General features: G+C 42.4%; 1 protein-coding gene across 1 annotated transcript in view; it reads right to left on the bottom strand.

The window, feature by feature from the left end:
* The window catches only part of LOC124612984 (thyrotropin-releasing hormone-degrading ectoenzyme-like), a 291166-nt gene that overhangs the window by 232260 nt on the left and 32802 nt on the right, over positions 1–26104 (bottom strand). The window contains exons 6-7 of the mRNA XM_047141525.1: positions 21081–21236; positions 20876–21000 (exon numbers count right to left, since the gene is read on the bottom strand). Of these exons, the coding sequence (XP_046997481.1) occupies positions 20876–21000; positions 21081–21236 (281 nt within the window). The remainder of the gene's footprint in view (positions 1–20875; positions 21001–21080; positions 21237–26104) is intronic.

Raw genomic sequence — 26104 nt, 5'->3', positions numbered from 1 at the left:
TGCCACTGTCATTACCTCCCTTTCCTGTTCCAGTCGCGTGTGGTTCGCGGGAAGAACGACTGTCTGAAAGCCTCCGTGCGCGCTCTAATCTCTCTAATTTTACATTCGTGATCTCCTCGGGAGGTATAAGTAGGGGGAAGCAATATATTCGATACCTCATCCAGAAACGCACCCTCTCGAAACCTGGCGAGCAAGCTACACCGCCATGCAGAGCGCCTCTCTTGCAGAGTCTGCCACTTGAGTTTATTAAACATCTCCGTAACGCTATCACGGTTACCAAATAACCCTGTGACGAAACGCGCCGCTCTTCTTTGGATCTTCTCTATCTCCTCCGTCAGACCGATCTGGTACTGATCCCACACTGATGAGCAATATTCAAGTATAGGTCGAACGAGTGTTTGGTAAGCCACCTCCTTTGTTGATGGACTACATTTTCTAAGCACTCTCCCAATGAATCTCAACCCGGTACCCGCCTTACCAACAATTAATTTTATATGATCATTCCACTTCAAATCGTTCCGCACGCATACTCCCAGATATTTTACAGAAGTAACTGCTACCAGTGTTTGTTCCGCTATCATATAATCATACAATAAAGGATCCTTCTTTCTATGTATTCGCAATACATTACATTTGTCTATGTTAAGGGTCAGTTGCCACTCCCTGCACCAAGTGCCTATCCGCTGCAGATCTTCCTGCATTTCGCTACAATTTTCTAATGCTGCAACTTCTCTGTATACTACAGCATCATCCGCGAAAAGCCGCATGGAACTTCCGACACTATCTACTAGGTCATTTATATATATTGTGAAAAGCAATGGTCCCATAACACTCCCCTGTGGCACGCCAGAGGTTACTTTAACGTCTGTAGACGTCTCTCCATTGATAACAACATGCTGTGTTCTGTTTGCTAAAAACTCTTCAATCCAGCCACACAGCTGGTCTGATATTCCGTAGGCTCTTACTTTGTTTATCAGGCGACAGTGCGGAACTGTATCGAACGCCTTCCGGAAGTCAAGAAAAATAGCATCTACCTGGGAGCCTGTATCTAATATTTTCTGGGTCTCATGAACAAATAAAGCGAGTTGGGTCTCACACGATCGCTGTTTCCGGAATCCATGTTGATTCCTACATAGTAGATTCTGGGTTTCCAAAAACGACATGATACTCGAGCAAAAAACATGTTCTAAAATTCTACAACAGATCGACGTCAGAGATATAGGTCTATAGTTTTGCGCATCTGCTCGACGACCCTTCTTGAAGACTGGGACTATCTGTGCTCTTTTCCAATCATTTGGAACCCTCCGTTCCTCTAGAGACTTGCGGTACACGGCTGTTAGAAGGGGGGCAAGTTCTTTCGCGTACTTTGTGTAGAATCGAATTGGTATCCCGTCAGGTCCAGTGGACTTTCCTCTATTGAGTGATTCCAGTTGCTTTTCTATTCCTTGGACACTTATTTCGATGTCAGCCATTTTTTCGTTTGTGCGAGGATTTAGAGAAGGAACTGTAGTGCGGTCTTCCTCTGTGAAACAGCTTTGGAAAAAGGTGTTTAGTATTTCAGCTTTACGCGTGTCATCCTCTGTTTCAATGCCATCATCATCCCGTAGTGTCTGGATATGCTGTTTCGAGCCACTTACTGATTTAACGTAAGACCAGAATTTCCTAGGATTTTCTGTCAAGTCGGTACATAGAATTTTACTTTCGAATTCACTGAACGCTTCACGCATAGCCCTCCTTACGCTAACTTTGACATCGTTTAGCTTCTGTCTGTCGGAGAGGTTTTGGCTGCATATAAACTTGGAGTGGAGCTCTCTTTGCTTTCGCAGTAGTTTCCTAACTTTGTTGTTGTACCACGGTGGGTTTTTCCCGTCCCTCACAGTTTTACTCGGCACGTACCTGTCTAAAACGCATTTTACGATTGCCTTGAACTTTTTCCATAAACACTCAACATTGTCAGTGTCGGAACAGAAATTTTCGTTTTGATCTGTTAGGTAGTCTGAAATCTGCCTTCTATTACTCTTGCTAAACAGATAAACCTTCCTCCCTTTTTTTATATTCCTATTAACTTCCATATTCAGGGATGCTGCAACGGCCTTATGATCACTGATTCCCTGTTCTGTAGATACAGAGTCGAAAAGTTCGGGTCTGTTTGTTATCAGTAGGTCCAAGATGTTATCTCCACGAGTCGGTTCTCTGTTTAGTTGCTCGAGGTAATTTTCGGATAGTGCACTCAGTATAATGTCACTCGATGCTCTGTCCCTACCACCCGTCCTAAACATCTGAGTGTCCCAGTCTATATCTGGTAAATAGAAATCTCCACCTAAGACTATAACATGCTGAGAAAATTTATGTGAAATGTATTCCACATTTTCTCTCAGTTGTTCTGCCACTAACGCTGCTGAGTCGGGAGGTCGGTAAAAGGAGCCAATTATTAACCTAGTTCGGTTGTTGAGTGTAACCTCCACCCATAATAATTCACAGGAACTATCCACTTCCACTTCACTACAGGATAAACTACTACTAACAGCAACGAACACTCCACCACCGGTTGCATGCAATCTATCCTTTCTAAACACCGTCTGTACCTTTGTAAAAATTTCGGCAGAATTTATCTCTGGCTTAAGCCAGCTTTCTGTACCTATAACGATTTCAGCTTCGGTGCTTTCTATCAGTGCTTGAAGTTCTGGTACTTTACCAACGCAGCTTCGACAGTTGACAATTACAATACCGATTGCTGCTTGGTCCCCGCATGTCCTGACTTTGCCCCGCACCCGTTGAGGCTGTTGCCCTTTCTGTACTTGCCCAAGGCCATCTAACCTAAAAAACCGCCCAGCCCACGCCACACAACCCCTGCTACCCGTGTAGCCGCTTGTTGCGTGTAGTGGACTCCTGACCTATCCAGCGGAACCCGAAACCCCACCACCCTATGGCGCAAGTCGAGGAATCTGCAGCCCACACGGTCGCAGAACCGTCTCAGCCTCTGATTCAGACCCTCCACTCGGCTCTGTACCAAACGTCCGCAGTCAGTCCTGTCGACGATGCTGCAGATGGTGAGCTCTGCTTTCATCCCGCTAGCGAGACTGGCAGTCTTCACCAAATCAGATAGCCGCCGGAAGCCAGAGAGGATTTCCTCCGATCCATAGCGACACACATCATTGGTGCCGACATGAGCGACCACCTGCAGTTGGGTGCACCCTGTACCCTTCATGGCATCCGGAAGGACCCTTTCCACATCTGGAATGACTCCCCCCGGTATGCACACGGAGTGCACATTGGTTTTCTTCCCATCTCTTGCTGCCATTTCCCTAAGGGGCCCCATTACGCGCCTGACGTTGGAGCTCCCAACTACCAGTAAGCCCACCCTCTGCGACTGCCCGGATCTTGCAGACTGAGGGACAACCTCTGGAACAGGACAAGCAGCCATGTCAGGCCGAAGATCAGTATCAGCCTGAGACAGAGCCTGAAACCGGTTCGTCAGACAAACTGGAGAGGCTTTCCGTTCAGCCCTCCGGTATGTCTTTCGCCCCCTGCCACACCTTGAGACGACCTCCCACTTTACCACAGGTGAGGGATCAGCCTCAATGCGGGCAGTATCCCGGGCAACCACAGTCGTAGTCCGATCAGGGGATGCGTGGGACGAGCTGGCCGTCCCCGACAAACCCCCATCCAGACCCCCACAGTGATGCCCATTGGCAACAGCCTCAAGCTGTGTGACCGAAGCCAACACTGCCTGAAGCTGGGAGCGAAGGGATGCCAACTTAGCCTGCATCCGAACACAGCAGTTGCAGTCCCTATCCATGCTAAAAACTGTTTTGCAAAGAACGTCTGAACTAATCTACAGAGAGCGCAAACAAACCAACAAAATTTAAACGGTTATTAAAATACAAGATTGCCTAGTAAATGCAGTAATGCTGCTACTTGCGCACTGCTGACACACTGCTCGGCGGCGGAAGGAGACTACGCGAATTTACACTATTCAGGTACTAAAACGCGATGCTACAACTCTCAAATACTATAATACGCCCGAAATTTATGAATTAAACAATGCAAGTACCAAAAACACGCAAAGAAATTAAGAATTAAACTATGTAACAAATGAGTGAGCTGGGAGTATACGACTTGCTGCTCAGCTGCTTATCCAACGGCGGCAGGGAGCACACTGACTGTGACCAACCGACACTGGCCGTTCAAAACAAAAACAGAAGACAAACGACTACGCGAATTTACACTATTCAGGTACTAAAACGCGATGCTACAACTCTCAAATACTATAATACGCCCGAAATTTATGAATTAAACAATTAATTTTGGTTGCTAGGTGGGGTCGTGTCAGAGATATGAACGTCAACTTTTTGTTTTTGTGGGATGCTATAGTTTGGTTCTTATTTTATGATAGCGGATATCGAGACGAGTCTCTGAAGGTCAACGAAGGTCACAAATGTGGCATGAACGTCCATTTACGGAAGGTGTTCGAAGTGATGACCATTGGTATCAATGCAGTGCTGCAACCTCCTTATCATGTATTCAGTGATATTCCTTATCTCTTCGGCACTTATCGAAGCACATGCTCTGACAATTCTCTCTCGTATATCGTGCAAATAGCAAATATTCACACCGAATATGGCGTATCCATCTAACGTGCCATTGACATGTATACACCATTCTACGGTTTCGCAATACAATACTAATAGGAATGGTAAGACTAGTATCGTCGAATCAAGCGAATGTGAATGAAGTATTCCTTCGAAGAAGAAGTCGATATGCTTCTCATTTACGGGGAATGCTAACGAAATTCAGTGAGAGCTAGAGACTTATACACTGAAAGATATCCTCAACGTAATCACGTCGTACATTTAAGTATGTGTATGATAAATTGAGAACAACTTAATCTTTAACGTGTCGGAAACATATCCGGCAAAGGAAAGTTACTAACAAAGAAACGAAAATTGGTATTCTTGTCATTGTGGTTCGAGATCCTTGTGTTAATTTGTGTCAAATTGCAAGGGAATCTGGCATGAGCCAGAGTAGTGTTCTTCGTGTTCGGCATCGCCATAAATATCATCCTTACCATATCAGTCACCACCAAGAATTAACTGGTACGGATTGTATGCGTCGTACTGAATTCTGCCTATGGGCTCAACTTCAGATTCAGATGGATGACACATTTATTAATTTTATTTTATTTACTGACGAGGCTACATTCACGAACCGTGGAAATGTTCATTTGAATAATGTGCGTTATTGGGCAATTGAAAATCCATGTTGGCTGCGACAAGTTGCACACCAAAACCCGTGGTCGGTGAATGTATGGTGTGGGATTCTGGAGGGCAGAATTATAGGCCCCTATTTCATCGAAGGAAATCTTTATAATAGGAAGTACACGACATTCCTGCAAGAAACATTAGGTCTGTTATTGGAAGAAATACCTTTAGGAAAAAGGAACAGAATGTGATATCAGCACGATGTGTGTCCGACACATGTTTCGCTGATGGCTAAAAATGAGTTGCAGAGACAGTTCCCAAATCGTTGGACTGGACGCAGAGGAGATGTGTCGTGGCCGTCTCGTTCGCCAGACTTTACGCCTCTGGATTTTTTCTTGTGGGTATGCGTAAAAGACATTGTTGATAAAGACGTTCCACTACACCTGAAGATATACGAGAGAGAATTGTCAGAGCATGTGCTTCGATAAGTACCGATGTGATAAGGAATACCACTCACTCTGGATAAGAAGATAGCAGCACTGCATTGATACCAATGGTCATCACTTCGAACACCTTCTGTAAATGGACGCTCATGCCATGACCTTACTGTTACACATCACTGAATTGGTCTCGATAGCCACTATCAGAAAATAAGTACCATCTGTAGCATCCCGTTTTTTTTTACAGAAAAAACGTTGACCTTCATATCTCAAGCGATCCAACCTCGTAACAAAAAACCAACGTCATATTATGACCCCCGTTGTCCCTTGCAACTTTTGTCCCACAAACTTTTCAGCTACTATCATACTTTCGGAGTTATTCTTGGTGGCAATAGTTAGTGACTCACCCTGTATATAGTTATCGATTGCGAAACCACGGATCTCGGGTTGGTTAACTGAAATGAATCTTAAGCTGCTCAGACGCGAAAGAGAGATGACGTTGAATGTTATAGCAGTTTTGTTTCTTTTTTTCGTCCCAACACCGTTTAGCTCGGTTTGAGCCCGGCTTACTCAAACTTTCAAGTCGGATAACTCGGTCTGGCGTAAACACGAGCTAGCCCATCACCAACTTTACCTCCATTGTCTTGCATTAGTATCCCACGATGGATACGAACTACCAAAGATCGCGACGTTCAGATGCACATATTTTGTGATACTTTGGAACGAGCGAATGGTGCAGCTCTGTATATCTGCACTGTTTTAGATGACAAGACAACGATTCAATTGGCATGTAGCAAGACCAGACTTGCACCTGCCAAAATGATAACACTGCCACGTCTCAAACTTCTAGGGGCACTTGTGGGAGCAGGATTACTAAGATATTTCTGGACAGCTACAGGGTACGTCATTACTCATGCAGTTTTGTGGACGAAACTGCAGTGACCCTAGGCTGTATACGCAGTGATGCGAATCGATGGAAGACTTTCATCTGTAATAGAGTGCCCTAGAAATGATAACATGATAACCCAGCGGATATCACCTAATATGGGGCTTCATGGCAATCAAACCCAATCTACACGTGTTTGGTAGGAAGGACCACCTTGGCTTGGACACTCAAAACAATGTTGGCCATCTGGTACTCTTCATATGCGTCATGACCTCCCGGAAGAAAGAAGGAACGTAAAATACGTGATGGCAGTTGCTATACCTCTCAGCATCATAGAAATTTCCAAATTCAGTTCCTGCTAGAGACTAATTCGTACAAGCAACTGGATTCTTCGCTTCATACGTAAGATTCGTCACGAAGATAAACTTGCTGGAGAGTTGACAGCAATCGAGCTCGCAAATGCACGCATTTACTGGAATAAAACAGTTCCAAAGTCAGTGGTTCACGCTGGAATTTCGCAAACTCCAGAACGTAAACCGATCCAGCAAGACTTTAAAATTGGACACATTCATCCATTCATTGAAAACTCATTCGCCTGGGAGGTAGACTAAAGTCTGCCGACCTCACCAGTGAGGAACGACATCCATTACTTCTAGTTGCTTCACATCGCTTCATGAGATTCCTCATATTACAAACAGTTATTGATATTCGTCATCTTGGTGTCCGAATTGTGTTATCCAAACTTCAGCAAGAATTTTGGATACTTAAAGATCGTCAAACCGTTAAAGAGTTCTGCATACATGTTTACCATGCAAGATCATGAAGACTTCAAGAGGACAAGAAATGGAAACTCCCCCCTCCACAGATCGACTGAGACCATCTAAGCCTTCTACTGCCACCGGCATAGACTTTGCTGGCCCTCTTTATATCAAGGTAGGCATGACAATGGAAAAGGCCTGTATAAACCTCTTCACTTGCCCAACAACACCTGAAGTAAATTTAGAGCTCTGTTCCAATACGAATACCAACACATTTTTGATGGCTTTACAGAAATTTGGTAGTTGATATGGATTGCCACACGCCATCTACATCGACTGTGCAGAGACCTTCACGCCAAGAATTATCGGAACTATTGAACTCACTAACCACCTCAGCAACCCATAGCTTCCTCGCCAAAAACGGAATCATTTGGAAGTCCATTGTACTACAGGCGTGTTGGTGGGGAGGATAGTGGGAGAGGATGGTCGGCACCATCAAGTGATGCTTATGGAAGGTGTTTGGAAGATCAACTCTGACTGCAGAGCAACTCTATACCATTCTGGTCAACATCGAAGCTGCAGTAAACTCTAGGCCAATCTCTCCAGGAGATGACGCAGAACTTCTGCCACCAGCACGTTTTCTGGTTGGTGAAGGCCTGCTAAATGTGCCCACTGGACCAGCACCTACTGTCACACACAATATGACCAAAGAATTTAAAATACAGCAAAAACCAGCAAGTGAATTTTGGAATAGATGGACCAGGGAGTATCTCATAGAGTTTAGGAGCTTCTACGAAGTTAAATACACATCTGCAAGATGTATTGACTTCCAATCTGGTGATCTGGCTTTGATTCAAGAGGATGGACGACCAAGACACATGCAGAAGAAAGGAAAAATAGAAAGATGTGTGCAGGGAAGTGACAATAAAATAAGGACGGTAATATTGTGCACTCCTGAAGGACAGCAGACAGTACATATGGTTCAGCCGGTCACCCACCTGGAGGTTTACCAGGATGGGGAGGATGTTGGGAATTGAAATCATCGGGACATTTATGTCTCTCATCAGTAACACTCTTTGTGAGACATAACATGCTGAAAATCTTTTGCTATATATATGTTCTGTGACTGTTAAATAAATTGTTGTGTTAAGAGTGCAAATGGCTGCTTACTACTGTGATTAACGACAACATTTACGACCATCCCATCCAGTTAAGTAATACACTGAAATATCTTGTACTAACCATCAACTGGCAACTAATGTGGAAACCTCACCTACTAACCATCCAACAGAAAGCTCACAGTAGACTAAAACTACTAACATGCCGAACTTGGGCACCTCTCCACTGTCCTTCACCTGCAAAACCCTATCTGAATCATCCTTTCTTATGCAATTGTTGCATGGGTATCTGCGCCACCTAAGTTCTGTAAGTCCCTCTGGATCCTTGAACGTCAAACACTCTGCCTTGCTTTCTGCATCATTGTACTTTCCCCCACATGTAGCCCTTACCACCTCATCAAACTCCCATCTCTCCTCACTGACACCGAACACCTCCAGACAACCAACACCAGACGTGAACTTGACTCCAACAACCCTATTGTTTCGCTTCTAATTTGCAATCCTAGTATGCTACTGTGCCTTTACCAACACATCACAAAAGCCCTACACCTGCGCATCCTCCACATCCTCTTCTACAGACAACTGTCTCCCCCTCCCCCATTAAGAACACAGTCCCAACATTTACCTAGCCTACCAACTTGTAAAACTGTAGCCTTCCCCTCCTCATCTACTTCTCCCTTTTTGTCTCCCACCAGCCACTCCTACCCCATTAGTACTATGAAACAATCCTTCATCCTCCTTAATGACCAATCTTTCCCCTTTAGTAACAGTCCTTCACCCTCCTACCCTCCTTAACGACCAATCATTCCCCTTCAGTAACAGACTACTTATTCCAGGAGAGGTCCTTCCAGTTTTAGTGACAGCGAAGTGCTTTTTTTTTAAACATTAGTGCTTTGTATAACGTTTAAATTTTTTAAAATATGCTCTTGTTGTTTTTCGTTCTTACCTTTTATTATTGTTTTTCAATGAAAGATGAAGGAATTCGTGTCTCTTGTATATAAAAATTTTATAAATTTCTGCACCAATTTCTTTTTTATTTCACTTCCAAATAATTCATGTATTGGTGTTTTTTCGCCTTTGTTAATTTTATTTGTGCCTTGGCCGAAGCCTGCTTTAAATGAACCACTGATAACACACCCCCATCCCTTATGAGGTGATGGGGATGAAATCACAGTACAGTATGAAAACAAAGGAAGTCTGAACTGGGATTTTGCTATGAACAAGGCAGCATACTGCTGGATTTAATAGGCACCATCTATTCCCTACATTCATTTTTCGTGTATAATTTTACAAGCATGTCACCACAACTTATTTTTTTCGGTTTCTGTGGCATCTGTAAAAGTTCTCCGAGAGGACAAATGTGTTTGAATTCCCCTGCAGAGCGACATTGTGGGCTATGGGTCATTTTTCATTTCTCGTCAGTGTTCAGGGTAGGTCAAAGCATATGTATGATGCTTACATTTTCAAATTTCCCTGCTTTTAACATAGGTCACACTGGGATGTGGCTGCAGCGCCTTCACAAACACCATGCTAGTGGTAGAAATCAGATCTACTAACTTGGATTTTTAAAATTTCCACATTTTTTAACTTAGGACAGTGTGCACTGTGATGGCATGGAAGACTGCAGTCTGCCCTTCACGCCATACAGTGGAGCGGCAGGACATGGCAACTACATGCAACTGACAGTCGGCTTGGCCCTGCCTGGTGCTCCAGAGATGTCAGTGGTAAGTGGTGACTTGGTGGGCAGTAGTGAACAACCAGTAGACAGCAAACTTTGCGACCATGTTCGTGACAACAGAATATTTTGCAGGAATCACACCATAAAAATGGCTCTCCCTGATGTGATGTTAGATTAAATCAAAGAAATAACCACTCCTATCCTTTCCTTAGGACACTTCATATCGAAACTTAGGGTGATGTCAGAAGAGAGATGGACTTTAATCTAGGAGAAGCAGTATGTGAGACATGAGGGTTGAAACCCAGTGGCCATCCTGAATTCTATAAGTGACCTGGCTGCTGTAAACAGCCTTACATGTCCGAGGGAACAAGAACTTGATGGGAACATGTTAAGTAAAATGGTTCAAATTGCTCTGAGCACTATGGGACTTAACATCTGTGGTCATCAGTCCCCTAGAACTTAGAACTACTTAAACCTAACTAACCTAAGGACACCACGCATATCCACGCCCGAGGCAGGATTCGAACCTGCGACCGTAGCGGTTACGCGGTTCCAGACTGAAGCGCCTTTAACCGCACGGCCACACCGGCCGGCCACGTTAAGTAAGTCAGCAGGCAAGTCCAAGCTGGTTACTGCCTTTAAGGTGGAATCGTGTTTACATATCCTTCAATCTGCTGGGGGAACAAAATGGTTCAAATGGCTCTGAGCACTATGGGACTTAACATCTATGGTCATCAGTCCCCTAGAACTTAGAACTACTTAAACCTAACTAACCTAAGGACAGCACACAACACCCAGCCATCACGAGGCAGAGAAAATCCCTGACCCCGCCGGGAATCGAACCCGGGAACCCGGGCGTGGGAAGCGCGAACGCTACCGCATGACCACGAGATGCGGGCGGGGAACAAACACCGATTGCCATTGTCTCAGGTGAGTGACAGCAGGGGCAAGGCCAATGGCCATCTTGGATTCTGTGCTTGGCAAGTGACCTACTTCCACCAACATGACAATGCAACACCTTGAATTTACTCCCAATATATAGTTAAGACAACAGTCCTACTTCCACAGTGATGTCAGGAAAAACCCAGTGACCGTTTTAGATTCTATACTTAGCCCAAGGGACCCACTTCCACCAACAGGACAAGGCACCATCTTGGATTTCCAACCAATTTATATTTATTAAAACTGCCATATGTCCATAGTCACCTATACCACAATTTGGCTATTTTCCATAAGTTTTTGAATTTCCCACCAATTTTTTACTTTCACCCCATTTTATACTTAGGGCACTTGACCTATGTCAGAGGGGCGGGGCCGGAAATCGGACAACAATGTGTGATGTCACCAATGAAACCACTGTAAATCTGGCAATGATGCACTATGTTCCAGAATACCTACAATCTATCTACTACTGCATAAAATTACTAAGCAGACTGAAGGCTTTTATACAGTCACTCGTCGACCAGTCTGGTGTGGTAATAGAAGACAGCAAAGGGAATGCTGAAGGTTCAAATTTCGTGCTTATAAAGTCGTACACTCAGGAAGGCTGTACAGACATACTATCTACTGATCGTTGCACGGACTCCTATACAAATGACATAGAACTAGGCTTCCCTGGTGACAGAGTTGACAACAAAAAAGTCGCTAGATCTGGATGGAATCACAATTCGGTTTTACAGATTCTACATTACTCCACCCCCCCCCCCCCCTCCCCCCCCCCCCTTCTCCCCCACTTAGCTTTCACTTACCGCGAATCTCTCGCCCGCTTCAAAGGCCCAAGTATATGGAAGAAGGTACTGGTGACGCCTGAAGAAGAGGAAAAGGTTAACATTTCAAACCAATATCCTTAAAAGAGGTTTGCTGTAGAGTTCTTGACCACATTGTAACTTGGAATATAATTTATTTCCTGCAGTCAGAAAAGATTCTATCCACAAATCAGCACAGATTTAAGAAGCATTCCTTGTGCAGAACCCATTAATGATAAGCAACAAGCTGCTTCCATAACTCCAGATTTCCGGGAAGTGTTTAACATAACGCTTCACTGCAGATTGTTAACAAATGTCCAAGTAAACGGAATAGGTAGCCAGATATCTGAATGTCTCGAAGACTTTTTAGGTAATAGATCCCAGTATGCTCATCTGGAAGCTGAGTGTACATAAGAGAACAGAGTATCGTCAGGACAGCCGCAGGAACGTGAGGTAGGTCCACTCTTATTCTCTGTATACATAATTGACCTGACAGATAGAGTGAGAAGCAATCTGCGACTGTTTTCTGATAACGTGGTAGTGTACGAGTAGGCCTAAGTGTCACCATTAGGTGACTGTGGGAGGATGTAGGACGACTTGGACAGAATTTATATTTGGTATGATGAATGGCAGCTTGCTCTAAGTGTGGAAACACTTAAGTTACTGCACATGAATCTGAAAAACAATCCTGTAACGTTCGAATACAGTATTAGTTGCATGCTGCTTGACACAGTCACGTCGATTAATTACATAGACGTAACGTGGCACAGAATTATGAAATGGAATGAGCACGTTAAGGTCGTTAGTGGGGAAGACTGTTGGTCGACTTTGGGTTGCTGGGTTAATTTTAGGAAAGTGGCAGATCATCTACACTCCTGGAAATGGAAAAAAGAACACATTGACACCGGTGTGTCAGACCCACCATACTTGCTCCGGACACTGCGAGAGCATGTTTGGGACTGGATGAAGCGTCGTCTCACGCGGTCTGCACGTCCAGCACGAACGCTGGTCCAACTGAGGCGCCAGGTGGAAATGGCATGGCAAGCCGTTCCACAGGACTACATCCAGCATCTCTACGATCGTCTCCATGGGAGAATAGCAGCCTGCATTGCTGCGAAAGGTGGATATACACTGTACTAGTGCCGACATTGTGCATGCTCTGTTGCCTGTGTCTATGTGCCTGTGGTTCTGTCAGTGTGATCATGTGATGTATCTGACCCCAGGAATGTGTCAATAAAGTTTCCCCTTGCTGGGACAATGAATTCACGGTGCTCTTATTTCAATTTCCAGGAGTGTAGAAATAGATCCCAGCTGGCAAGTGAAACCACCTGAGGAATTTCCCAGGACAGCCAGATAACGAGCGAGTTGATGACAGGAATCTTCAAGTTAGCTTTTTTCTGTTTTTCCACTGAGTAATCTAATAATTATAATCAAGTTAAATTTTTAGTTCTTAGATCCTGCTTTTTGTCTTCCCATGCGTTTTATGTTTTTTAAAAGTACTGTTAACTGTAAACTGATTGAAAAATTACGAAGCCACTTTAATGATGCTGATTTTTCAAACACATTGTTCAGAATACAGCCCGTTTTCGACAGGAGTGGTTCACTAAATACAGCAACAAATAAAATACATCACATGTCAGAAACTAAGTAATTCAGGCGTTCTAAATATTTCGTGATTTGTTCATGGTGACAAGAACGTCATGCATCGTTAAAGTGTGTCGAAATTGACGCGTACATATGTACTGGTAGAGATTATATAAAACCTGGGGAGTGGCTTGTACCAACTATTTTTATTCGAGGTCTTCTGAACTTATGATATGATGCAAAGTCATCCAGATAATGTGCCTGTGGGCAAAGAATCATAGCTGATGACTACCTGGACATTTGTTTTGGTACGTTTAATACACAAGGAGAGTGAATTATCGTATTGCAGTTTCATTCCTGCCCCAAGCAAAAGGGCTGGATGTGACATTGAGGCCATAATTCTGAGCACAGGGCGTAAGAGTGCATGAATGTCTTGCACCTGTGTTTGATTGCACTTTCTGCAGCAGCATGCTTGAGTGTACCATCTTTCTACTGCTCACCGCTTAGGCAAACACTGCAAGCCTCACACATGGCACCTGCGTAGTAAGCATCACAATACCTCCTTGGCCACATCAGTTAGCCAACGTTTCGCTGTGCACGTGCTTTCAAGACAGCTTGACACTCACTGTACACGTCGTTTCATAATCCTGATGTGACATTCAGTCGCATTAAAATAACGTTAGGCATGATCGCTTATATAAACACACAGGACAAAAAACGTAGTCATCTCCAGGAGACTTCACGCTAACACTGTGTACCATCGCCCGAGCTTGACGAGGAAGAGAGTCCTAATTTCTTCAGGTATAAAACTGTTAAGGCTTTCGTGGCCACTTGTTGACAAACTGCCTATTGGCTTCCGTCTCGGGTTCTTCAGCCGACGGTCATCTGATGATTTCACTGACGTTTCGCCAACACGAGTGGCTGGAATTGTCAAAGCTTCACCCTCCATTGTCGGTGGTGAACTGGAGCCAAGCTCGCGGGCGCAGCCTAGGTCCGAGGGCTTCTCAGCGGTCTTTTCCGGTGCGGTTCTCCTCTTGCTACCTGCGACAATCGTTCGCTGCAGTACGGGAACCCAGGATACGTTTACCTTAAGGCTTTCCTCTTTCTTGTTGATGCTATTTGCGTGATTTTGTATTTCTACAGCTTCTCTGAACGAGCGGGTGTGATAGTGCTTCTCTACAGCCAGAACTTCCGTAGCGGCGAATTTTATTACGTGGTCGGTCTCAGTAAGTCCGTGCTCTGCCACGGCCAATTTCTCCACCTGCCCCAACCTGCAGTGTCGCTTATGTTCTTTAATCCTGGTGTTGACTGATCGTCCAGTCATTCCGACATAAAATTTTCCTCGTGTGCATGGTATACGGTATATTCCCGACATTGCAAGTGGGTCCCTTTTCTCCTTTGCCGATCTAAGATACTTTTTGATCTTCCTTGCCGGTTTGAAAATCGTCTTTACGCCGTGTTTGCGGAATATATGGCCAATTCTGTCCGTGACTCTGGGAATGTATGGCAGAAAGGCCGTACCCGACATTTGTGTTTCTGATTCCTTACTTCGCCGAGTGTTTGGCTCTGTTACACTTCTAATATAATTTGTGGAGTACCCATTGCTCCTCAGAACGCTTTCCAGGTGTTAGATTTCGCGTCTGAGGTGCTGCGGCTCACATATTCGGCCTGCTCGTGTTACGAGAGTATTAATCATACCCCTTTTCTGGCTCGGGTGGTGGTTTGATAGTTTGCGCAGGTATCGGTCCGTGTGTGTCGGTTTTCGATACACACTGTGTCCCAGGTTTTCGCCATCCCTTTTGACCAGCACATCTAGAAATGGCAGTTTTTTGTCCTTTTCTACTTCCATGGTAAATTTTATGTTGGCATGGACGCTGTTCAAGTGTCTTAGGGAGGAAATAGCCCGTGGTGAAACATTAATGGAAGAGCTTTGTGATGTCTTGCGGGAAAGTGGAACCGATGTGCTCCAGAGCGTATCTGAGTGGCACTTATGTAAACAAAGAAACAACATCAAGGCTGACCAGGATGTCGTTTGGTGTAAGTTTCAGTTTCTTCAGCTTCTCAATGAAATGTCCTGAGTCCTTTATGTATGTGTCGGTCTGCCCCACGTGCGGCTGGAGCAGAGAAGCCAAGTGTTTTGCCAGTTTCTACGTCAGTGAGCCAAGAGCGCTAACAATCGGTCTTAGTCGATCGTTGTTCTTATGGATCTTAGGTAATCCATACAGCCGAGGTGGTAGGGCTTCTGTGTTGCGCAGGTTTCTCTGTATGTCCGCCGGCAGAGAAGAGGCCTTGATTAACCGATTCGTATTCGGTGTGATATGCTGCGTCGGAGCTGCGCTTTGTTTTCGGATCTAATAGGTCTCGAATCTTTCGCTCATAATCTTCGGTCTTCATTACGATGGTCGCGTTCCCCTTATCGTCAGGCAGTACCAATACACTCTTGTCGGCACAGCATCTCCGAGCTAGCGATGTAGTGGTAATTTTCCCATACCACTATTTCACGAGTGTTCTGTGAAATCAGGAATCCGGTAAGACAGCAAATCTCCTGCAAGAACGAAACCAACAAAGATTGAAGAGAATCGTTCAGCGTGACAGGAGTGCAACCCTTCCACAAATTGCTGCACATTTCATTGATGGGCCATCAACAAGTGTCAGCATGCGAACCATTCAACGAAACATCATCGATATGAGCTTTCGGAGCCGAAGGGCAAGCTCGTGTACCCTTGATGACTGCACTACACAAAGCATTACGCCTCGCCTGGACCCGTAAACACCGACATTGGACCGTTGAAGACTGGAAACATGTTTCGTGGTCGGACGAGTCTCGTTTCAAATTGTATCGACCGGATGGACGTGTATGGGTGTGGAGACAACCTCATGAATCCACGGACCTTGCATTCCAGCAGGGGACTGTTGAAGCTGGTGGAGGCTCTGTAATAGTGTGGGGTGTGTGCAGTTAGAGTAATATGGGACCTCTGATACATCTAGATACCTAGACAGGTGACACGTACGTAAGCGTCCTGCCTGATCACCTGCATCCATTAATGTCCATTGGTCATTCCGATGGACTTGGGCTATTCCAACAGGTCAATGCGACACCTTACGCGTTCAGAATTGCTACAGAGTGGCTCCAGGAACACTCTTCTGAGTTTCAAAACATCCGCTGGCCATCCGACTCCCCAGACATGACCATTATTGGACATATCTGGGATGCCTTCCAGTGTACTGTACAGAAGGGATCCAACCCCTCGTACTCTTATGGATTTATGGACTGCCCTGCAGGATTCATGGTTTCGATTCCCTCCAGCACTACTTCAGACAGTCGATTCCCTCCAGCACTACTTCAGACAGTCGATTCCCTGCCACGTCGTGGTGCCGCACTTATGCGTGGTCTCTGGGATCCTACACGATATGAGGCAGGGATGCCAGTTTCTTTCGCTCTTCAGTGTAGAAATAGAAGGAAGTGATGTAAAACGTATGATTCCATTTAATTCCACTTCTACTGTATTTTTATCGATAGCAAATGAAACTGGAACTCCGAAAGCAATGTTTGTTTACTTAATGGTGTCGGTACTGCTTCTTGTTCTTTACATTTTCAGCCTTCAGCTCGTTGTACAACACTTTTAGTGTTCAGGTTTGCAAAAAACTTACGTACTTTATCTTTTATAGCCCATAAACGAATGCAGTGAGATGCTGTCCCAGTAATCAGCGCGGTTAGGTAGCCGTGTGTTATGCGTGGACGAGACCTTTGAAACAGTGTGACCCGGATGTCGGAACGTTTGCGGCTTGAAAGGCAATGAAATACACATGAAAGAAGAGGAAGACCGGACAATGAGTAAAATAAGCCATCGTAGCTTGTGCATGTCAACGAAGTGAATGATAATTGAAATATCAAACAGAACTGCATAGAAGTACACCTCCATGCAGAATAGAATTCTCTTTTTTATCAGATTGTCAGTGCTTTATTCTCACTGTAGTTTACCCATCTTCTCACTTTGAAATCTTATCTGCGATGCGTCATTCAGTGTGTGGCCAATAATAGCAACTTACAGGGTAAAAAAACGATATAACTCTTTAAACATCTTCCAGCATTGTGGAATGCTTTAAATGTGATTAAGGGTATGGTCTGAAAAGCTTAAGACCCCTTAAAATGAATATTTTGCTTTAATATATATTTGAGCAACATTTTAGTAATGATAGCCTAACCTGTGTAAGATGTAGGCCTACCTTTCCAACATTAGTTTATTTGCTTCCTTTTCCGGAATATTTCTCGCCAGTAGGACTGTCAGTTTTTCAGGAATAACCAAACATAGCACAACTGGAATGTACGTCTACTTTGATCATCTGCTTGATTTTACTTTTGAATTTCATTTTTGAGGTTTTCAGAGAATACAATTTTATATCATGTTTTATGATATATCAATAGTTAGTTACTTAGTTTCACGTTCCATGTATCATTTGCACGATAAATCGTAATAATATGGAACAAGTCATTGTATATTGACATCGATTTGTTTTGTAAATATGCCTCCATTCTGATCATTTATTAGTTTTTACGTTTTTTAATTAAAGTCAGACAGATGTTAGTCAGTAATTTCTACCAATCACCATTTACACATAACAGTAATAGATATATTCCGCAGAATAGGAGGAGTTACCGAGAGAAACGCTTTCAGTTTAGTTTCAATTTTTACTTTGCCGTGTGTCGGCATTTTATATCAATGGGTGAGTGATCAAAACTTTTGGTTGCAGCATTGTGAACCCCTGTTTGTGCTACAGACACTCTCAGTGTGGCGTAATGAATGTAATTTTTTTCTTCTGGTACGACAATTATGTGCATAATTGTTATTGATGAAGTGCAGTTAATTATTTACTTCATGAGGGAATAATTTCACTGTGAAATGGGTAGATTACTACTCACACGCCGAGCACAAGGCAGGCACGACGAAAAGCGTGTTCACATAAATCTTGAGCCAAAGGCTTCTTCAGAAAGGAAGCACAGCACACATACACATTCATTCAATCACACACTCACAGCTCACGAATACATGACCGCTGTCTCCGGTAGCCCTAGCAAGAATGTTTTTAAAGGGGAAGGAAATGTGAACAATGAGTAATAACTATCGGCGTGAGGAACTTAGGGCATCAGATGCTGTCCCAACAATCAGCGCGGTTAGGTTGCCGTGTGTTGTGTGCGGACGAGACCATTGAAACTGTGTGACTCGGATGTCGGAGCGTTTGCGGCTTGAAAGGCAATGAAAGAAGATAAAGAACGGACACTGAGTAAAGTAAGCCAAATATGAAGTCAAATGACAGAAATAACCCCATTGCAATAAAAGTAAACAGTGCAACAGTAATTCATGTACACAAAAGAAAATATTGCTTGAATTGTTCCACTTAAGAATTAAATGTGATTCCTCTAACGATAGATTGCGATCGGATCGATTAGTACACCCGTAAACAACGCAAGCTGGCATTTTTGATGAAACAACTACGTCTCCACACAATCACAGTACCTAACACTCTCAAAACTGAGCACGGGGACGTCAGGGTGACGTCACGGTGAAGTATCAGCGCGGTGTACCACGCATGTGTGAATGTGATGAACCTAATGTTTTGGTTTAGTTATGATGGCGGATACCAGCTTCAAATTTGTGATGTAATGAAACCTCCCTCATTTTAAACCTCCATGTCCAGCAATCGCGGAAGAATACATAGGTGTAATGTTTACATGATGTTTATTCTTATGAATAATGGAGTATACTCATGTGAACACGGCTCTTGTAATCTTGAAGGATGGAAGGGTCCACATCATACTCACAATGAAGTTGCAGAAGCAAGGGCAACACTTGCTCGTGGAGAATGTTGAAACATACATCCTTTTCATATTCACGATCACATAAATGAGTGACCTTACGTCATGGCACGAAATACAAAGAAAACAGAAAGGAAACAATTCCGATCTGAACTACTCTCTGAACATGCTACGGATTAAACCTGTCATTGGGCGTCGTTGCATAACTTGATAAGAAGCAGAATCGTGGTTCGCTTGTCCAAACTATACTCTTCTATCAACTACCGTCCAGTTTCTGTGCTGTTAGGCTCATTGAGTTAATGCACGGAATTTTTGGACATGCAATCTTTCTTTACTTACTACCTACGCATTGCTCACAAGTACTAAAATGTCGAATGTTTTGGATATATAAATGTAAAGTTTATTTTGTGTGATTAATGTTGGCAAGAACGAACACCGCGTTCCTCTAGAAAAGCGCAGTAATGTTGCTCAAAAATGTATTCATACTGGTTGAAAAGAAACTGATGGTTCATTACGTTCTTTTCATGGCACTTGCTGTTGTTAAATTGTGCCAGGAGCGTATTGAAACGAAAATATCGACATGTATAAAAAAAACTGTAATATATCATCCCAAAATTCTTTTCAGTGCCCTTCCCTCAAGAGTTAAAAAGATATCAAAGCTACACATTTTTAAAAATGAACTTAAGAAAGTATTTATAAATGAAAGCTTTTATAACGTTGATGAGTATGTAGATTTTATGAATTTGAGGACATCCATAACGTAAGTTAAACATAGGCATGCGTCATTGAATATAATGCAAATGTAGAATTTGTTTGGTTTATGTACTGGGTTATCTGTATGACTCTGTATATATCTTTATGATTTGCTTTTGTGTATGTACTTAATTATCTGCATGAGTTGTATACGGACGCTATTATTTAACTTTATTTTGTGTTAACATATGAAAAGTCCTATATCATTCTACCTGATAAAGTGGATGATCAATGAATGAATAAATAAATAAATAAATAAATATAGTACCAAATGTAATGTCCATTTCTGAAATATCGGTATTCGCTTACCGATTTTTGATATTCCTCTTCGAAACTAAAGAAAAACATCATATTCCATGTCCCAGTTCTTTCAGAAAATCTTGAAATATTGTGTAACTACAAGCACTTGTTGCCCACCAAGAGACATTCCCTTTCGAGATCGTCTGCGTGCTGAGTGTCACAACTTCTACACCTCTAAGGTTGCCATATAAAAGTTTTCGTACATCTTCAAAGTATGAGATTTTTTGAAGAGAAACATAGCGTTTTTAAATTAATTACTCTTTCTGTAATTTCAGTACCAACGTCTTATAAAGTTGTTCATTACTCTATGCATTTTATGCCTGACGTGAAACATTTTTCTATCATTTTATGGTCAGTTTAGTGATAGTTTCCCAGGTATTTTTGGTAATACTACTGTTACACGTCATTTTTCGTATTTCTAATGTAAATTAATTCAAACACAGGGGACAGCTGCCCCTCCTGCCACTCAAACTCTGCGGGCGACAATATCATTAACTCGACTGTACACATTAATTTTAAGTATACGGCTCGCTAATCTATTGTTCCAAAATCTTAAGAGAACTTTTCTTATTCCATTACAACTAACAACACACTTACCAAGGTCACGTCTCGGCTCAAGTGGCACTATTACGTCCGGATCAAAGATAAAAATATTCACTGAAAATGTTGACATGGGTGGTGTCGTCTCAAAATTGTCCCATACCCAACCGGACTGATACAACCTACAGAAAGGACAAGTTGAAAATAAAAATTTGATAGTGCATAGTAATGATATTTCAAATATAGCTTAAAGTATTCTTACATCTTCTCGCTCTTACGAAGTGCCATATTCGAAAGTGATCTCATCCTTTCTGGGCGTCCAATGCTTATATCAAATGGGGCTTTGTATGATAACTCGTCGAAACATGGGAATACCTTACGTGCCTTATTTCTCGTCATGTCTGTAGCCACGAACCACCTGGAAAAAAAATATAAGTCTGAGTGCCTTTCTCATAAGTACAGTAAACAAAATTCAAAAACAGCGCGCTGTCTGTTAAAGTCTCATAGCTATTGCTGTGCGAAATATGGCTCAATGAAAGCAGGTTGTAGTTTGGTAACGCACATTCAGCTGATGACATGGTGTCTTAGTTTCTTGCCAGGGGTATCACTGACGATGCTAATGGTTTAATTGTGAGCAGACTTATACTAATCCTTTTCATGCAAGAAATACATGTGCCGATTCTTCTTGGTAGCAAAGTTAGCAATCATGTAATCTTTAAATTTCTGATCACTTATACGTTGTTTAACCAGTGTTTTCTCTGTGGCAATTAAGCAGAGAGAACTAAACCGGTTGTTTATAGGCCATGTATTGGGAAGCCCAATTTTCAATTTTTTTAAGGGTGCTCGTATTTCTTTCAGAAGAAGCTGCAGTGACAGGGAAAGTAAGAATCAAGTGAATATGCTTTGATACTTCGTCGTAAATATTTTGAAGGTCATTGTCCATTATGAATTTTAAAAGGTCTGCAGGTGGTAAGTAATGTTTCTGTCAATATAAATGTTTCCTACCTCATTTTCCAGTCGCTGTTTGTTGAAGAATGGGTAATTTAGGAGGCGACCGTTCAGTTTAATATTGAGATAAAGTCTTAAGGGACTGGAAGTCACACTCTTTAATACTTATTTCACTACTAAATTTCTTGTTACAGCTTTCAGTAATTGAGGTCACAGCGTCCTTTAACAGACTAGTCATCTTCTCGCTTTTACCATTGCATATACTAATATCACACGCAGTTTTGTGTTGAAGAAGTGCATAGAGATGACCAGCATATACAAATATTTCTGTGTAAAGGCAAAGCATGAACAGGAGTAGAGTTTTATTAAGAATGCTAAGCAAGCCAGAAGCACTGCTGAACGACTCTGCATCACAATCTTCATCATCTGAGGTGATATTTTGGAACGTATCTTTCAGTTCATGAGATTTAAGACATATTACCTGAACAGCTCGTGAACCGAAATTCCAGCATGCAGTAAGTGTCTGAGGCAATTTCTAAGAGTTGCGTTCTCTGTGAGGACTTGCTGAAAGTGAATGTAGTGCTACTGGATTGTAAATGCTAAGCCTCATTACTTTGACACTTTTAGAGAAATGTAACAGCACTAGACTAAGTTTATGAGCTTACCAGTACAAAAATATAGCTTGTGGATACTTTTGTCTAACGAAGTTTTGGACACCTTCAGGTTTACTTGCCAGTGCCGAGGTTCCGCCGTACGTTTGGATCGCTATTTTGTCAGTAACTTCCCAGACAAGCACATTTATAAGCATAGCAGATGGATTCTTTCCCCATGATATCTACTCTCCCCCCCCCCCCTTTTTTTGTAATATCTTCGAGATCATCACTTACATGGAATGTGCACAGTCCCGAAAATCTAAAATTTAGATCAGGACTTATCTAAATTAACTTTTTTTATCCATTTCATTCATTTGATTAGTTAGATGCCATTGGTATAAATAGTTTATCCAAAAACTTTGTTGATTACAAATACCAGTAAGATAGAACTTCGTTACCATTGTTACTATGTAAATGTATACCAAATATCTAATTTTCACAGGAAGTAGATGGAAAGTATATGAATAATTATAGTTGTCCTACAGCTAATGCCAGAGACGTGATAGTAACTTTTGCTCTCACTGTATTTCAGAGTAATTAGCATTTATAGCTGAAACATTGTTACTGAAACAGACTACAATATTTGGGGAAACTAGACACCATAATTCAATAGCAGTTACTGTTGTACTATAATTTTATATTCAGAACAATCTTACCCCGGTATTCACTTAATCAGGAATGTAAATCCTTAATTGTAATTTGTAAAAAGACAGGAAACAACAATAGTTGAGTGTACTACTAATTATTGTAGTATTATAAAAGAGAGGCTGTTGAGAGCCATTTTAGTCAGTCTGCGGCAGGTTATGAAATGAGAAACATACGTGTCTTAAAGATGCGTCGCAGGCGAGTTAGTACAAATTGCAATTAGTATAATATGCCAGGTTTTATCTAAATTTCGCACCCGGGAAATTATTCGGTAATTGAGTGATTGTTTTTGACGATTTACTGAAAACGAACAATTAATCTCTAGAACTGTGACGCATTTTGTGAACAGTGAAAAAAGTACTGAATTGTGTTGTTTCCGTATTGTGCTTACCGTGCACGTCGTTTTCGTTTTGATATGACTATATACTTTTCTACGTACTAAATGCTTTTAACGGCAGTGTAATTAGCGAATGTGCTAGTGATTTACTTGCTACACGTTAATTATTGTGAAGCTGCATTTACGAGGGCAATCCCAAAAGTAAAGTCTCCTATTTTTTTATAAGTACATAGACCTGTTTATTTCTACAATGGTTTACATCAGTTTCCAGATTGAACATTTAGCTATTTCTCGACATAATTCACCATTTCTGTCGATGCATTTTTGTAGTCGCTGTGGCGGTTTTTGTATGCCCATGTCATACCAGCTCGCCGCCATGCTGTTCAGACAGTTATGAAGTGGCGTGATTGTTGCTTAGTCTCAGGTGTAAAGTGCTATGCCCAGGTTTCGTCACCCGTGACAATTGAGTCCAGAAAGTTGTCCCGTTCGGCTGCAAGGCGGTGAAGAAATGAGCGGGAAGCATCAACTCGTTGCCACATGTGGTCCTCAGTCAGCATGCGTGGCACCCATCTCGCGCACACCTTCCTGTAGTTCAATGATTCCGTTAAAATTCTGTGAGCGGTGCTTCGGGAAACCTCAGGAACCAACGTGCACAGATCATCCAGGGTGATCCACCGACCTTCACGCATGCTTTGCTCAACCTTCAACACTGTCTCCTCAGAAACTGACGGTTTCCCGCTCCTTTGTTCGTCGTGAATTTCGGTCCGCCCAGCTGCAAACTCTCTACACCACTTACGAACATTAGTGACATCCATCCACGACTCGCCTTACACTTCCGTCAATTGGCGATGGATTTCAATCGACGCAGTGCCCTTTTCGTTCAAAAACCGAATAACTGCGCGCAATTCGCACTTAGCGGTAACATCCAACGTTAGCTCCATTCTCAACGGCTGCCTCAGCGTGCGCATGTTTACACACAGCACGTGAAGCACTCTTCATAACAGTGTGACCAACTGCCACACAAACAGAGTTCTGCACTTATAAAAAAATAGGAGACCTTACTTTTGGGATTACCCTCGTAGGTTAGGTTACTGCACTCAAACTATCATCTCCATTGTAGAACATTAAGCGAGCATCGTTTCTGACTTAACCGTTATCTATGATAAATAATGGTAAATGATACTCGATGTGGCCATAAACAGTAGGTTATTTAATATCAAAGTGGAATGAAAGTGTTTTGGACTGCAAACCTGGTGTAGACATGTAATTTCAAACAGGTTACTTTTGCCAATTAGGCTACTTTTCAGCGAGATTTGACGGAGGCGCAGTTATGGAAGGCACATTAGCTCAGGTGAACACGGTAATGTTACAGTATGCAATTTCTAATAAATCCTGAGCAGTTTTGTCACTAGAAAAATTGTGAAAACGAATAATTCTTTCTACGAGTTGTGTACAAAACCTCATAATAATATTCATTTGTGACTTACAAAAAAAAAAAAGAAAAAAAAAAAAACACCCATGGTTTCATGTTTGACTCCCAACAAATTCATATGATCGTAATTTTTATGTAATGTGATTCTTAATGGCAACGGTAACAGATTCAGTTAATTCGTTTTGAATTGTGCTGGACATGCCTTTGAACCAAGAAGTGATCCACAAGTGATCACTGTCTAGACAAAAGTTCGAATAATTCAAGGCAGTTCCCTTTGTTGTCGGGACTTTCATCTTCAAAATGTCCTCTGAATGAGAGTTCTTGTTTGCACAAGAAACAAACAACATCAATAAGTCTCTCGGATATGAATCTATTTTGTTTTACTTATGCAGTATGTTTTATGGCAAGAAGTTCGGCTCCTTCAGAAATTGGATGTTCAGTTCGTCCATGATCCAACAACTAAAAACACTCTTGATTCTAAAGATGCCATCTTGAATTCTGGTGTTGCTTGGTTTTTCTGCCAATATTTTTTGTCAAACATACTCCTAAAGAATCACAGCCCCACCAAATAAAATACGTGTCTAAGAATATAATTTTTTTATTAAAGAGCATCATGTAAACCAAGGATACTTTTTGTACCACGAAAATACAAAAATATATTTTTGTCCCATCAACTATTTTAATGACGAAGTGTGTGGTGTGAATCGCTTATCCTGATGAGTGCACTTGGTTTCGTAAGTTCAGCTTGAAAATTATTTGTCATCTAATTCGTGAAAAAAAAAACAACACAAGTGTTCCCTCGGAACAAGCCATAATATGATCTGTTAATCACATACACTCGCGAATCATATTACTAAAACAAGTTTGTTAAACCGGAACTGAACAGCGCGCGAAATAATACACAGTTGCACAGCTAAGACATGTCTCAATGCCACGCTTCTACAACATATGTGACTGGCTGCAGCCCTATCGGCTGCCACGTAGAAATAAGTGGCTGTTTCTAGAAGCCTCCAGTGAACTGTTAAACTGGATAACATGCTTAAAGGATGGAGCGAATGAAACTGTTGTAACATGTAAAACAAACGTACACTGTTTTTAATGCGTTGATATATTCTAACTCTAAAGTTTTGTTGAAATTTTTGGGTAGGCTAAGCCTCAAAAGCCTCTGAAGAGCTACGTCACTGTGGTGTGGAGAGGGGGGAGGGGCACGGCGGCTACTGGACTCTAGCACATTACGACTTTCGAGGCACTTCACATTCATGCAGAAGCGG

This window comes from Schistocerca americana, chromosome 1 (genome assembly GCF_021461395.2).
Source record: "Schistocerca americana isolate TAMUIC-IGC-003095 chromosome 1, iqSchAmer2.1, whole genome shotgun sequence".
NCBI classification, from domain to species: Eukaryota; Metazoa; Arthropoda; class Insecta; order Orthoptera; family Acrididae; genus Schistocerca; species Schistocerca americana.
This window is presented reverse-complemented; position numbering and strand designations above follow the sequence as displayed.